This window comes from Colletotrichum godetiae, assembly GCF_030913485.1.
Source record: "Colletotrichum godetiae strain CBS 193.32 chromosome Unknown BDP55scaffold_84, whole genome shotgun sequence".
In the NCBI taxonomy this organism is placed as follows: Eukaryota; Fungi; Ascomycota; class Sordariomycetes; order Glomerellales; family Glomerellaceae; genus Colletotrichum; species Colletotrichum godetiae.
Window position 1 is genome coordinate 149,335 of NW_026851332.1, and position 13,798 is coordinate 163,132.

The 13,798-nt window shown below is 56.3% G+C and overlaps 4 protein-coding genes across 4 annotated transcripts; 2 read left to right on the plus strand and 2 right to left on the minus strand.

Moving 5' to 3' along the window:
• Positions 1-1,124: 1,124 nt before the first annotated feature.
• BDP55DRAFT_566531 (amidase signature domain-containing protein) lies at positions 1,125-2,155 on the minus strand (the record flags this gene model as incomplete). Its single annotated transcript, XM_060570511.1, has 3 exons — positions 1,125-1,249; positions 1,312-1,399; positions 1,457-2,155. Coding segments are annotated over 3 exons (912 nt in total), but the record flags the coding sequence as incomplete, so codon positions are not given.
• A 5,715-nt stretch (positions 2,156-7,870) lies between these two features.
• BDP55DRAFT_419189 (uncharacterized protein) lies at positions 7,871-9,011 on the plus strand. The gene is made up of 3 exons (XM_060567437.1): positions 7,871-8,278; positions 8,343-8,447; positions 8,501-9,011. The coding sequence occupies exons 1-3, from the start codon at positions 8,021-8,023 to the stop codon at positions 8,738-8,740; spliced, it is 603 nt and encodes a 200-aa protein (XP_060422590.1). The 5' UTR covers positions 7,871-8,020; the 3' UTR covers positions 8,741-9,011.
• A 14-nt stretch (positions 9,012-9,025) lies between these two features.
• Positions 9,026-9,671, minus strand: BDP55DRAFT_566540 (uncharacterized protein; the record flags this gene model as incomplete). Its single annotated transcript, XM_060570512.1, has 2 exons — positions 9,026-9,325; positions 9,387-9,671. The coding sequence occupies 2 exons, from the start codon at positions 9,669-9,671 to the stop codon at positions 9,026-9,028; spliced, it is 585 nt and encodes a 194-aa protein (XP_060422591.1).
• A 262-nt stretch (positions 9,672-9,933) lies between these two features.
• Positions 9,934-11,340, plus strand: BDP55DRAFT_419187 (amidase signature domain-containing protein). The gene is made up of 5 exons (XM_060567436.1): positions 9,934-9,947; positions 10,008-10,564; positions 10,654-10,776; positions 10,835-10,987; positions 11,058-11,340. The coding sequence occupies exons 2-5, from the start codon at positions 10,256-10,258 to the stop codon at positions 11,286-11,288; spliced, it is 816 nt and encodes a 271-aa protein (XP_060422592.1). The 5' UTR covers positions 9,934-9,947; positions 10,008-10,255; the 3' UTR covers positions 11,289-11,340.
• The last annotated feature ends 2,458 nt before the right edge of the window (positions 11,341-13,798 follow it).

Consider the following 13,798-nt stretch of genomic DNA (forward strand, 5'->3'; position numbering starts at 1 on the left):
GTTCTGCGTGGTCTGCAGCAACAGACACGTCAAGAGGTCAACGGAATGGACCAAGTTTACTTGATCGCACTAGGCAAGGAAAAGTGTCCAAGAAACGCTTATCCGCCGCTTCCAAGAAAGATCACCGTCCCTTCAAATGCACATTCTGCTGCGATAGCTTCAAGACCAAGTATGACTGGGCTCGACACGAGAAGTCGAGACATCTCAGTCTCGAGTCGTGGATATGCGCTCCACGGGGGGGTTCAGTCATGTCTACAGTGACAGGTCGACCTCATTGTACGTACTGCAGCGAGGTAGACCCGTCGGACGAACATCTTGATGGTCACAATCATAACGCATGCTACGAGCGACCGATAGAAGCACGCTCATTTAGAAGGAAAGACCATCTCGTTCAACACCTCCGTGTTATGCACAAACTAGACACAATGCCTCGATTCGATGGCTGGAGGGCTGAAGCTGTACGGGTCTCCTCTCGATGCGGGTTCTGTGACACGGAGTTCATGACCTGGAACAAACGAGTTGACCATCTCGCCAACCATTTTCGCCATGGTGCAACGATGAAAGACTGGAAGGGTGAACACGGGTTCAGCCCAACGATTGCGCAGCAGGTTGTGCATGCCCTGCCTCCCTATCTAATAGGTTCAGAGTCGCTTAGTGTCGTCCCGTTCTCAGTGACAGATCAAAGCACGAGAGACCATTTTGCTCAGATATCTTCTCGCACACTTGAGTCACCACAAGAAAAAGAGAGCGGAACTGCTACTATAGATGATGCGATGTCTTGGCACTCAGAATCGATTCTCAGCTCTAGGGCAGCAACGTCGAAGGCTTTCACAGAGATACTAGAGCAGCATTTGAGACACTTTGCAAAGGAGCATCTTTCTCAAGGGGTAAACACTACAGACGAGATGCTTAGACAAGAGTCGAGACGCGTGATTTACGACTGCGATGACGAGTGGAATCAGACTGTTGCAGACAATCCGGAATGGTTAGCAAAATTTCGTCAGCGTCACGGTGTTGGTTTCGTTGGTGGCGACACTGCCGCTAAGGAAATTCCCGGGTCATCGAAATATCCATGATGAATAATTTGAGGTCCTGTGTCTTTATACAACTATCTTCCACAGTTATCACTCACTTTCACGCTGTATGTCTCTGTCAATGATTCGCATCGCTTCCAAACACTCTTCATCATGGAACCGGGGAGCAACAACTTGAATCGAACATGGGGCGCCGTCGGTTGCATCTGGATCATCTGTGATCGGTTCAGTACCAGGCATGAGAAGAACGAGAAGTGTTAGAACAAGTGGTGCTTACAGTCCGCTTCAAACTCTGAGGCTGCTTTTTGATAATCGGGATCTTTGTTTCTGGACGATACACCGTATGGTATCATCCCTGCTGGGTACTGGCACCCCTAATTAGCTGAACCGTTGGCTACAGCGAGGTGATTGCGTTGGCTTACATCGAGCACATTCCACATCAACGTGTAGACAGGGATGCCATAGGTATCATGAGGAACCGCGGTACTGATTGCTCCGGGGCCGATAATAACATCAAGTTGATACTCTTTCCAAACGTCCCTCCAGCTATTGGCATAAGAAGTCTGCAAGCTGAGGAACTCGTCTAGTTGGTGTATTGTGTCCAACTCCATCGGAATAAGGGGCTTTGAACTTGTGAAAGGATGAACGCCTCGTTTCACTGAATGCACAAGTGGTTCACCAATCTCACTTGCCAAAGCATCCAGACCGGAAGATCCTAGCCCAAAGTAATGGAATCCGAGTTTTCCACCAACACTGGCACTGCATGCGGGGCTGACTGGCAATGTAATGATCTTATGCCCGACACCACTCAGTTTTGCGACTGCATCTTGAAGAGCTCGTTGAACAGGAGGCTGTAGGGCATATTCCGGGTCTTCAGGAAGAACGCCGATAGTCAAGATCTTTTTGCTTCCAGGGGAGCTTCTCCAAGGTGCGCTGACTGCAGATGCGTCATAATGCCATGGCCGACGACCGAGCACTGTCTCCATGAACAAACTGAGATCATCGACTGAGTTTGCCATTGGCCCAGCAACAGGGGTGACTCCAGGAAGCTGGAGTTTCCGGAATGGATAGTTAGCTTGTCCTCCAAATGGCGTTCGATCCGCTGTAGGCTTGAAGCCATAATGTTGTTGTTGTTGTTGTTGTATTTAACGCCGTGGCGGCCGGGCTAGAGCCCTTACCGCAGACCTCCCGAAGGGTATATGGCGTGGAGGGCCGTGAGCCAAGGCTACCTACTCTACAGTACGTCGTCTCTTTACATCGTCCTCCAAATCATGCCTTGTGGCCACTACGCGTTCTGTCTGTCCCCGGTTCCCGCTGGTGCCCCAGTTTCATTCTTTCCCAAATCGTCCCTTGGAATCGGGAGGTTCTTTGTAGTCCGCACTCACATCTACGTAGGTGTGGATGCTGCTACCGCAGACAGATCTTCTGGAAGAAGTCCGTCACGCGGAGAAAGGCCTCGAAGCCTCGTGGGTCGGTGATTAATCTCTTGAAGTAGGCCTCGAGAGATCCCATAGGGCCTATGGGCTCGGGCATACTGCGAGAGTGGAGGGTCGGCCACCGTTGCCTCCTCGCCAGCGTTAGTCGACAGTAGACCAGGTGGTCCACGTCTTTCGCCTCTCCACAAGAGCACATCATTAGAGCGTCGTCGTGGTTGAAACGTCGGTGATATTGCTCGAAGTCCCCGTGACCCGATCGTGCCGCCAGCAGGTGATGTAACGTAGCCCGCGGCAAGGCCAGTTCAGGAGGGCTGGACAGAGCTGCCTCAAGCCCCAAGTCCGCGTACCGCGGCCTTCGCTCTTTATACCACCATCTCCTGTGCTGGCTTTGTAATTTTTCCCTTGCAAGCCGCTTGATGCCCGCTAGTGTTGCCATTTGACCCATCCGCGCCGGCAGTGTCGTTCCTTCTTTGGCCAGCCGGTCCGCGGCCTCGTTTCCTTCGATGCCCTGGTGTCCCGGGGACCAGTGCGTCCGTATATCAAATATCCTGGCCGCTTCTTGGATTTCGAGGAACGCGTCTTGTGACGAGTCCGGCGCCTTGCCGCGGATGCCTTGTATAACGCTGGTGTTGTCGATACATATGTGGATTGGATGACCGCGATTGGTGAGCAGAGCCCTTCTGAGGCCGGTTCGCGCCCCTTCGACCTCGGCGTCGAACACTTCTGCTAGTCCGAGTCGGCCGCACCCTTGTGCTATGCGTTTGGAGTCTCGGTAGATGACGAAGCCGTACCCCACGGCTCCGTTCGTCGCCCTGGAGCCGTCCGAGAAGACGATCATATGGCTTTCCGGTACTGTCTTTAGCCAGCGCTCGAAAGCTTTCGCAGCCTCTTCTTTGCATTGAACTACTATCTGATCCTGTGAGCTTGGCAGGTACTGTGATTGAAGGAACGCTGGTCTTCCGCATCTTGGCAGAAGTTCAGCCGTCCGTTGTAGTCTCGTCTGTTGCTGTCCCTGCTGGGAGAGCCGCGCGACTAGCGGGTGTCGGCGATCAATCCTCTGTAGTCGGACTGCGGCCCGTAAGCGGACGCCCTCTAAGGCGACTTTGGCTGACGGTAAGCCGGCGTCTCGGAGGAGGCTACTGGTTGGCGTTGTCCTCCAGACAGGCAGAACGGCCCTTGCTGCCGCTGTAATGACGCTGTCGATCTTCTGCACGAGCCCCTTTTGGCCTGTGTTGACGGGTCTTCCTTGGAGAGGCGGATTCGTGTCTGTCTCCGCTTGGCGTCTCGAAGCCGGCTTCGTGATACCTGCGTACCATGTTTCGGCGCCGAAGAGCGCGATCGGCAGTACGCAGGAGACGACGGCTTTTCGCACGGCGGCCGCTGGGAGTCCCCTCTTTGTGTTCGTAAGCTGTCTCAGATGTTGAGCTGCCCTCTTTGCTGCAGCTACTTTTGCGTCGACATGGTGCCGGAAGGACAGTCTCTTGTCGAACCAGACACCCAGCCAGCGTACAGGTTTCGTCGAGGCCTTGACCACCAAATCCCCCGCCCGGACCTCTGGCAGCTCCGCTGGCTGGCCGTGCTTCCTAGTAAAGTGGATGACCTCGCACTTGCTCGGGTCAAAGGAGACCTTGTTCTCCAAGCCCCATCTGAGAATGCCGGCTGCGCTTCGGTTGAGTATTGCGACGTTGCTCTCCAGGGAGGGGCTGATGGCCAGAGTGGCGATGTCGTCCGCGTACCCGAATCGCGCGTTCGGGTCGTCTTCAAGTATCTCTGCGATGTAGAGCAGAAAGGCAATGGGAGATAGTGGTGACCCCTGAGGCAGCCCGCATGACAGCGGGAAGTACTCCGTTGTGCTTTCTTCCAGTCGGACTCTAGCGGTGCGGTTGCAGCAGAAGCTAAAGATCAGTCTGGTCAGGCCATGTGGCCATCCCTGCTGACGCAGTCTAATGACGAGCCGGTTCCGAAGGACGGAGTCGAACGCCCCTTTTACGTCCATAGTCAGAAGTGTCGCCGTGAGTCCTTTTAGGAGGGCCATCTCGATGTCGTGGGTGAGGCAGGTCGTCAGATCGACGGCTGACCTGCCTTGTAGAGCCCCGATCTGTTGCGGACTGATGATGCGCTCGACAATCGCCAGGGACGCCATCCTTCTGGCTATCAGTCGCTCTAGTCCCTTGCCCAGGCACGAGAGGAGCGCGATCGGCCGCCAGGACCCGGGCTTGGAGGCATCCCTGCCGGCCTTCTGGATCATGACCACCTCAGCTCTGCGGAAGGGCAGAGGAAAGTGGCCGGCCCGCATACAGGACTGGAATAGCTGCCTGACCGGTTCCGAGATGACATCCCAGCATGCCTGGAGGAGGCGTGTTGTGATGCCGTCCACACCAGGGGTCGTTGTCTTTGTTAAGGTGGCCGTCTTCACTTCTTCTCCGCTAACATTGTCCTGCCAAGTAATCGCTCGCCTCGGGACGACGGGTACGTCAAACGGGTCACCCGGTGCGTCATCTTCCGCACTAAACCTGTCGAGAAGGGCTCCCCGAAGCGCTTGAGCCTTTTCGTTAGTATCCTCGATCGTCTGGTTGTCCACAACCAATGGGGGTGCTCTGGTCAGTAGGCTCGCCTTCCGCCAACCCATGATCTGGTACAGGTCCCGGTCTGAAGCGACTCCATCGATCTTTCCGGCCCAGTATGCTCGCTTAGCCTTCCTCACCGTGCTCAGGAACGCCTTTCGTTTCTCCATTAGATAAAGGTGCGCATCTTGCTCCGTCTCCCAGGCTTGTTGGTTGCGGGCAGCACGGTATGCTCTGTGGGCCTCTGCGCATTCCTCCGTCCACCAAGCCGCGCCTTTACCATGTTTTCCTCTCTTCTTGCCGACCGCCTCAATGGCTCGGGAGAAGAGCTCGACGATGTGACTTGCCTGCCCGTCCAGGTCTTCCGGAGTAGGTTGATCCCCCAGATTGGGCATCGCAGCTAGCCCCCCTTCGATCAGGTCTCTCAGCCGAGGCAGCGCCGAGTCGGGCACTGACAGTGGCCGTGGCTGCGGGTGGCCCTCTCCCTGTGACACTGGGCGTTTGAGTAGTGGTATGACGGCCACGATGGCCTCGTGGTCAGCTCCCGGGTGTAGCTGTGGGCTGACCTGCGCGTGCGCAAAAGGGATATTAGAGAAAGCCAGGTCCAGGACATGTCCGCAATCCTGGGTTGCCACCCCAACTTCGCTGATAAGAGAGAGATTGTGGCCGTCTGCCCAGCCTGCGATGTCATCTCCCCGGTTCCCGTTCCTCGTCCCGGGCTCCCAAGAGTAGTGATGCGCGTTGAAGTCACCCGCGATCAAAGCTCGCTCCGGGGGTTTGAGTTCTAGCAGTATCCCTGTTGTGCGGCTGTGGGGGTCGCGGGGTTGTCTGTACACGTTGACGATAGTCGTCGTTTTGTCGACCACCAGCCACAGTACGTCTCTCGTGTGGACAGGCCTCTGCTGCTCCACCGTCATCCCTATCCCTTTGCGTGTGTAGGTCAATACTCTTGGTCTGGTTCCTTCGCTGTCCCAGAAGTCGACCGGGACGAAAGAGTCGAAACCCGGGTGCGTGTTCAGTTGCACGTTTCCGTCCTTCCAGCCCGTCCAGGGTTCCTGGACGAGGACCACATCTATCTGAGCCTCCCAGCAGAGCTGCAGGAAAGCCGTGTGCGCCGGGGAGATCTTTCCGACGTTGCCCTGCGCAACGCGTAGCATCCGTGGGGTCGCCGCTCTCGGCTTACGTCTCCGAGTCGAGTTCGAGGTGGGTGTAGGCATTCGCGACGTTGTAGTTTGGCTTCTGTGCTGCCCGTTGGCTCCTGCTTGGCATGGGTAGCACGGGACGGTCGATGGAGGTGTTGTCGGGGGAGTCTTCGCCTTCGCCTTCGTCCGCCTCGTCTTCATCCATGCTGCTGCTGTCAGTGCTTCCGTCACCGAGGCAAACGATCGAGCTTGCGGAGGGCGTTCTCGTGCGCGCGCGCTTGGCGCCGGGTTGCTGGTTCTGGCTGGTGGAGGTAGGGACGCCTGCCGCCTCCTGGCTACTGTCGGATCGAGTAGCCTTGTACAGAGTGTCCGATGCTTTCTGGCCGGCCTTCCGGATCCGAGCCCGCTCCTTTCGACCGGGAAGGGAGACGACGCCGTTTACGGCCGAGGGCCTCGCTGGGCAGTCTGTGTGGCTGGCTTGGAAGGGGCCGCAGCAGTTGGCACATTGGGGCCTGGCCATGCAGGGTCCCGTTTCGTGTGAATCGGAAGGTCTTCCGCAGTTGCTGCAGATCGGTCGTCGTCCGCAGAACCGGTTGGAGTGGTAGCCCTGGCAGCCGGGGTCGTGTCGGATGAGCGTCCTTCGTTTCTTGACGGGCAGAGATCTGCCGCTTTGGTTGAAGAGCCTGAAGGGCGTGACCTCTGATGTGAATGATATGAGCCAAGATATTTCGTTCGTGACTGGGTTGGGCCCAAGGCGGGACGGTCGAGCAAGGACAGGCTTCTGTCCTGTCTGTGCGAAGACCTCATCTTCAACGAGTGTGGCTGGGTCCAGGACGTCCCCGCCAATGCTGTGTAGTTTTGTTGGGCATCGCGGCACAACGTAAGTGTACCACTTGATAGGCGTCTCGACCTGGTGGGCGCCGAGGCATTCCGCCAGCTTTGCCTTACTTGCAAGTAGTCTTTCCTGTATTTGCTTGTTTCGCGGCTTCAGAGAGTAACCTGTGCTGATATGGTAGACGTGGGGAAGGTCCGCTAGCCCCAGGCCAACGGCCTTACAGACGATCTGTCGTACGGCGAACGGTGCGATCTTCCGAGCGGCCGCTAAGCTTTCTTCCGGGACGCGGGCAAAGATGCGGAGGTCCTCCTTCGGCTGCGCCTGCGGCTGATCCTCGGCGGGGAGTGTGGCCTTCGGGCGGGCAGAGCTCTGGCAGCTCTGGCCGCTCCGGGTCGCCGCAGTGGTGTTGCCCGCCATCGGTGCGACGACAGCCGCCCAACTCCGGGCCGCTATTGGGCTTGTCTCGTGATTGATCAGTCTCTTGAGGGTTTGAATGACATAGGCAGTGGCTTCTTTCGCGATCTGCTTTCTAGAACCGTCAAAGCTGGCGACAACGCTGTCGACGGACCGTGCAATGGTCAGAAAGACGTCTTTCCGTGCCTCGTACTGTCTAGCTTCTTCTGCAAGGGCTGTCAAGACGGACCCTGTGGCAGATCCGCTCGGAGCAGATGCGGTAGAGGCTGCGGGCCCCTCGGCCGAGGTAGGGGCGTCGGTGGTGGCATCAAGCTGGCTTCCCGTTAGGCTGGGCCGGGTCGGCTGTGCCTCGACGTCGCGGCGTCGCTTAGCTCTTGAGGTGGGGTTCGGCTCCGGAGGTGTCCCGGAGCCTGGTTCGGGGTCGGCTTGGTCGGCCGACATCAGTCCGGTGCCCGACGGCGGCTGTGAGGCCATCGCGGATGCGGGCTCCGGCAAGGGGAGGTGAAGAGTTTTCGGCTGTTAGTAATTTGGTGGTAGGCTCACTCATTCACTAACAGCAGATGCCAAGAAAAATTAGGCGAGAGGGAAGTTGTTTATGTCTGTCGTGTCCGTCGTATTTTCTGCGCCCCCCTACAACTTCAATACTGCAGCAATTGGATACATGAACCTCGGACCTTTTGTTGGAAATATTTTCGGCAGCATTTACGGGGGACCTTTAGCGGACTGGACTGTCTTACGCTTGGCGAAGAGGAATGGAGGAGTTTTCGAGCCAGAAATGCGCTTGTATCCCTTATTTCTACCCGTGATCACAATGGCTGGTGGTATTGTCATGTTTGGAGTCACTGCGGATCGGGTAAGTCACAATCCCGCTGATGTTTAACGATGCACTATCGGGTTGGTGGGACTAATAGCTCTAGGGAATGCATTGGATCTTCCCCAGCATGGGCGGTGCATTGTTCGCGTTTGGCCTCGGTGCAAACGGGGATATCACCTTCACATTTGTTATTGATACTTACCGAGAGGTAAATCTATGGATCGTCCATCGGGTGGCTTTGACTAACGCGTCGTTTTGCAGCTGACTGCCGAAGCCTTTGTTGGTATTGCATTTGTTCGCAATGCTGTTAGCGTGGGTGTCCCTTCGGCGCTTGTGCCTTGGATGTCAAACATGGGCCTTAGCAACATGTACATTCTGAGCGGCGTTATTTCTCTTCTCATCGGTCTTTTGTACGTTCCCATGATCATCTGGGGCAAGCGCATTCGAACTGCTCTGGCTCCTCGATATTTGCGACTTGTGGAGAGGCGCATGCAGATTTAGTGTGCTGGGTACATATGTACTCTCATTTTGCCAACCTGAGTTACATTTGTCTTTATTTACGACCTGCGGCATCATTTCTTATTGCTGGAACTCAGGCTCCGTCTTGATAGTAGTCATCAATGATCAAACACATACGCGGTTTCGATATTGCTTAACTTGGCTGGGTTTATCGTGATCGAACCAGTGTCTTGCAACGTTCGCAGCTATACACGAGCGAACCTGAAAGCCTTGCTTTCTTTCTGGAAAATCCAGTGACGATATCTGATAATCTGTCCCCCATCCTCCTCAAAGCTTCTCCGCTGCTACACCGGGGAAGTTCGTGAGTCGATAGCAGTCAATGATCGGGCGCCCCTCAAACATGGTCATTACCCCGAGTGCGACCACGGCGTTCATCCAGTCGTAAGGGCTTCCCCCTGGTGCTTCAAACTTGATGTGCGTGAAATATTCAACATCATCTTGGCACACTGAGCGCGGTAGCTTTTCTGTCTGACCAGGGCCAGTGCGGAAAACACCATGCGCGTTGACGAGAACGAAGATACCATCATCGGTCTGAAGAGTATACATAGCGTGCAACCTTGAGAACACCTAGGTAGCGGTAAGCCGTGTGAATCTCACTTGATGGGTAACTTGCTTGAACTGTGCCAACCTTGTCAGGGCTGATGCGCTCCGCCCAGTCTGCACCACTTCTCTCCACAATCTTGCCCGTAATCCTGGGGCCTTTGACTGACCCGCTCAAGATAGGCAGAACAAGACGGGTGACGCCCGTGTTATCGATGTTTGCAATTTCGGACACGTTGGGATCCATATCGCAGACGATACGATAGATAAAGTCAAGATGCGGCATGCGCATGGGTGGCACAGCGACTCCACTAGGCGAGAAGGCGTTTCCGGGGGAGGGGACATGATCGGAGCTTCTGACGGGCGGCGCCATGACTAGGATGTACGCTGAGCGCGGGTCGACCTGCCGAATTTATCCTGGTTCAAAGTGAGTAAAGGGGGGTTCGACTTTGAAGGGCCTTTGGGATTTGCACGGCGTAGTAGGACCTGTACCAAATGCTCGAGGTGGAGTTTTAAATAGTTGTTCACAACCAAGGTATTCGTAGGCTGATAAGAGGGGGTTTGTTACGCAGTTGTTCCAGACTCGGTGGAGCGATCACCTATCCATATCCCGAGTGCATGTGCCGACTCCTCAAAGCAAAAAGACCAAGTACGCATCACACTTTCGACTCGCGGCAACCGATGGCATCGGCAAAACTAACCAGCCAAGATCCGGCGGCATCTCCTTCTCTATTAGGCCATTGGACGCGCCGACACCAAGCTGCCGGGATGCGTGCCCCCATCCGCATTTCGGCAACGTCTCTAGCATCAAGATGCATTGGGGTTGAAAAGACGATGCGTTCCAATTTTCTCTTTTGCGCATTAGTCATGTTCTTCTCAACTCTCGTATGCAATCTCAACACGAGTGTACGCAACCCCTCTCCTGTATAATTGACCCAATAGTAAGACGAAGTATCGATGCCCGCCGCAACGGAATGGGAAGCAATCGCTTCCCGCCATCGATCCAAGCAACAACAGAACATTCCTCCCGAATGGAGGCTTCCTGATGATCAGCTAGCCAAACTCCAGGGCAAGGGAACTACCGAGGAAGGTCGACTGATAGCCCGAGATGTTGCTCAAAAGTCGGCGTTATTGACCGAAAAGGAACTCGGCATCACAGGGAATTACAACGCACGAGAGTTGCTAGACAAGATCCATCAAAAGGAACTCACATCTGAAGAAGTGGCAGTGGCATTTTGCAAGCGCGCTGCTCTCGCCCAGCAGCTTGTAAGGACACCGCCACCACCGCTCCGTCGTCGTGGGCTATGGAGCTTCCAACCGCCGCGTTGTGTTCACAGGTCACTGACATCCTCCAGACTTCTTGCTTGACTGAAATTTTCTTCGACGAGGGAATAACGAGAGCTCGAGAACTTGACCAGCACTTCAAGCGTACTGGAGAGCTTCTTGGGCCGTTGCACGGCTTACCAATTAGCCTCAAGGTATTTTTCTCCAGAAAGCCTCGTCCGCCGGTTCAGCTTGCAGAACTGATTGGTGCAGGATTCTTTCGTCATCAAAGATCATTACGCTACCGTCGGTTATGTTGAGTTTTTGAAGAGGCCACTGCCTACCTCTAATTCAGCGATGGTGGATCTTCTCGTGGACGCTGGAGCCGTTTTGTACTGTAAAACGAACGTTCCCCAGACAATGATGGTTCGTGTCCAGCACTATCTACAACGACTCAAATATTTGTTCAGTCGTTTATTGACAAGAATTGAATTAGACCGCCGACTCAGAGAACAACATATTCGGTAGAACTTTGAATCCGCACAAGACGAATCTTACCGCCGGAGGTTCGACTGGTGGTGAGGGAGCTCTTGTGGCATTCAGGGGCTCAATACTGGGCGTTGGCTCCGATATTGCAGGATCTATTCGGATCCCCTCACTGTGTTGCGGCATTTATGGCTTCAAGCAACTTCCCTCTCGCCTAATTTTTCTTGGCATCTGCTGTTAGTGAATGAGTGAGCCTACCACCAAATTACTAACAGCCGAAAACTCTTCACCTCCCCTTGCCGGAGCCCGCATCCGCGATGGCCTCACAGCCGCCGTCGGGCACCGGACTGATGTCGGCCGACCAAGCCGACCCCGAACCAGGCTCCGGGACACCTCCGGAGCCGAACCCCACCTCAAGAGCTAAGCGACGCCGCGACGCCGAGGCACAGCCGACCCGGCCCAGCCTAACGGGAAGCCAGCTTGATGCCACCACCGACGCCCCTACCTCGGCCGAGGGGCCCGCAGCCTCTACCGCATCTGCTCCGAGCGGATCTGCCACAGGGTCCGTCTTGACAGCCCTTGCAGAAGAAGCTAGACAGTACGAGGCACGGAAAGACGTCTTTCTGACCATTGCACGGTCCGTCGACAGCGTTGTCGCCAGCTTTGACGGTTCTAGAAAGCAGATCGCGAAAGAAGCCACTGCCTATGTCATTCAAACCCTCAAGAGACTGATCAATCACGAGACAAGCCCAATAGCGGCCCGGAGTTGGGCGGCTGTCGTCGCACCGATGGCGGGCAACACCACTGCGGCGACCCGGAGCGGCCAGAGCTGCCAGAGCTCTGCCCGCCCGAAGGCCACACTCCCCGCCGAGGATCAGCCGCAGGCGCAGCCGAAGGAGGACCTCCGCATCTTTGCCCGCGTCCCGGAAGAAAGCTTAGCGGCCGCTCGGAAGATCGCACCGTTCGCCGTACGACAGATCGTCTGTAAGGCCGTTGGCCTGGGGCTAGCGGACCTTCCCCACGTCTACCATATCAGCACAGGTTACTCTCTGAAGCCGCGAAACAAGCAAATACAGGAAAGACTACTTGCAAGTAAGGCAAAGCTGGCGGAATGCCTCGGCGCCCACCAGGTCGAGACGCCTATCAAGTGGTACACTTACGTTGTGCCGCGATGCCCAACAAAACTACACAGCATTGGCGGGGACGTCCTGGACCCAGCCACACTCGTTGAAGATGAGGTCTTCGCACAGACAGGACAGAAGCCTGTCCTTGCTCGACCGTCCCGCCTTGGGCCCAACCCAGTCACGAACGAAATATCTTGGCTCATATCATTCACATCAGAGGTCACGCCCTTCAGGCTCTTCAACCAAAGCGGCAGATCTCTGCCCGTCAAGAAACGAAGGACGCTCATCCGACACGACCCCGGCTGCCAGGGCTACCACTCCAACCGGTTCTGCGGACGACGACCGATCTGCAGCAACTGCGGAAGACCTTCCGATTCACACGAAACGGGACCCTGCATGGCCAGGCCCCAATGTGCCAACTGCTGCGGCCCCTTCCAAGCCAGCCACACAGACTGCCCAGCGAGGCCCTCGGCCGTAAACGGCGTCGTCTCCCTTCCCGGTCGAAAGGAGCGGGCTCGGATCCGGAAGGCCGGCCAGAAAGCATCGGACACTCTGTACAAGGCTACTCGATCCGACAGTAGCCAGGAGGCGGCAGGCGTCCCTACCTCCACCAGCCAGAACCAGCAACCCGGCGCCAAGCGCGCGCGCACGAGAACGCCCTCCGCAAGCTCGATCGTTTGCCTCGGTGACGGAAGCACTGACAGCAGCAGCATGGATGAAGACGAGGCGGACGAAGGCGAAGGCGAAGACTCCCCCGACAACACCTCCATCGACCGTCCCGTGCTACCCATGCCAAGCAGGAGCCAACGGGCAGCACAGAAGCCAAACTACAACGTCGCGAATGCCTACACCCACCTCGAACTCGACTCGGAGACGTAAGCCGAGAGCGGCGACCCCACGGATGCTACGCGTTGCGCAGGGCAACGTCGGAAAGATCTCCCCGGCGCACACGGCTTTCCTGCAGCTCTGCTGGGAGGCTCAGATAGATGTGGTCCTCGTCCAGGAACCCTGGACGGGCTGGAAGGACGGAAACGTGCAACTGAACACGCACCCGGGTTTCGACTCTTTCGTCCCGGTCGACTTCTGGGACAGCGAAGGAACCAGACCAAGAGTATTGACCTACACACGCAAAGGGATAGGGATGACGGTGGAGCAGCAGAGGCCTGTCCACACGAGAGACGTACTGTGGCTGGTGGTCGACCAAAACGACGACTATCGTCAACGTGTACAGACAACCCCGCGACCCCCACAGCCGCACAACAGGGATACTGCTAGAACTCAAACCCCCGGAGCGAGCTTTGATCGCGGGTGACTTCAACGCGCATCACTACTCTTGGGAGCCCGGGACGAGGAACGGGAACCGGGGAGATGACATCGCAGGCTGGGCAGACGGCCACAATCTCTCTCTTATCAGCGAAGTTGGGGTGGCAACCCAGGATTGCGGACATGTCCTGGACCTGGCTTTCTCTAATATCCCTTTTGCGCACGCGCAGGTCAGCCCACAGCTACACCCGGGAGCTGACCACGAGGCCATCGTGGCCGTCATACCACTACTCAAACGCCCAGTGTCACAGGGAGAGGGCCACCCGCAGCCACGGCCACTGTCAGTGCCCGACTCGGCGCTGCC

Bases quoted from the DNA above. Each gene is read 5' to 3' on its own strand.
- BDP55DRAFT_419187 (XM_060567436.1), top strand. From the start codon at position 10,256: ATGCCCGCCGCAACGGAATGGGAAGCAATCGCTTCCCGCCATCGATCC. The intron at 10,777-10,834 runs GTATTTTTCTCC...TGATTGGTGCAG, and splicing joins GCTTACCAATTAGCCTCAAG to GATTCTTTCGTCATCAAAGA. The intron at 10,988-11,057 runs GTTCGTGTCCAG...GAATTGAATTAG, and splicing joins ACGTTCCCCAGACAATGATG to ACCGCCGACTCAGAGAACAA.
- BDP55DRAFT_419189 (XM_060567437.1), top strand. From the start codon at position 8,021: ATGTCTGTCGTGTCCGTCGTATTTTCTGCGCCCCCCTACAACTTCAAT. The intron at 8,279-8,342 runs GTAAGTCACAAT...TAATAGCTCTAG, and splicing joins TTGGAGTCACTGCGGATCGG to GGAATGCATTGGATCTTCCC. The intron at 8,448-8,500 runs GTAAATCTATGG...GTCGTTTTGCAG, and splicing joins TTATTGATACTTACCGAGAG to CTGACTGCCGAAGCCTTTGT.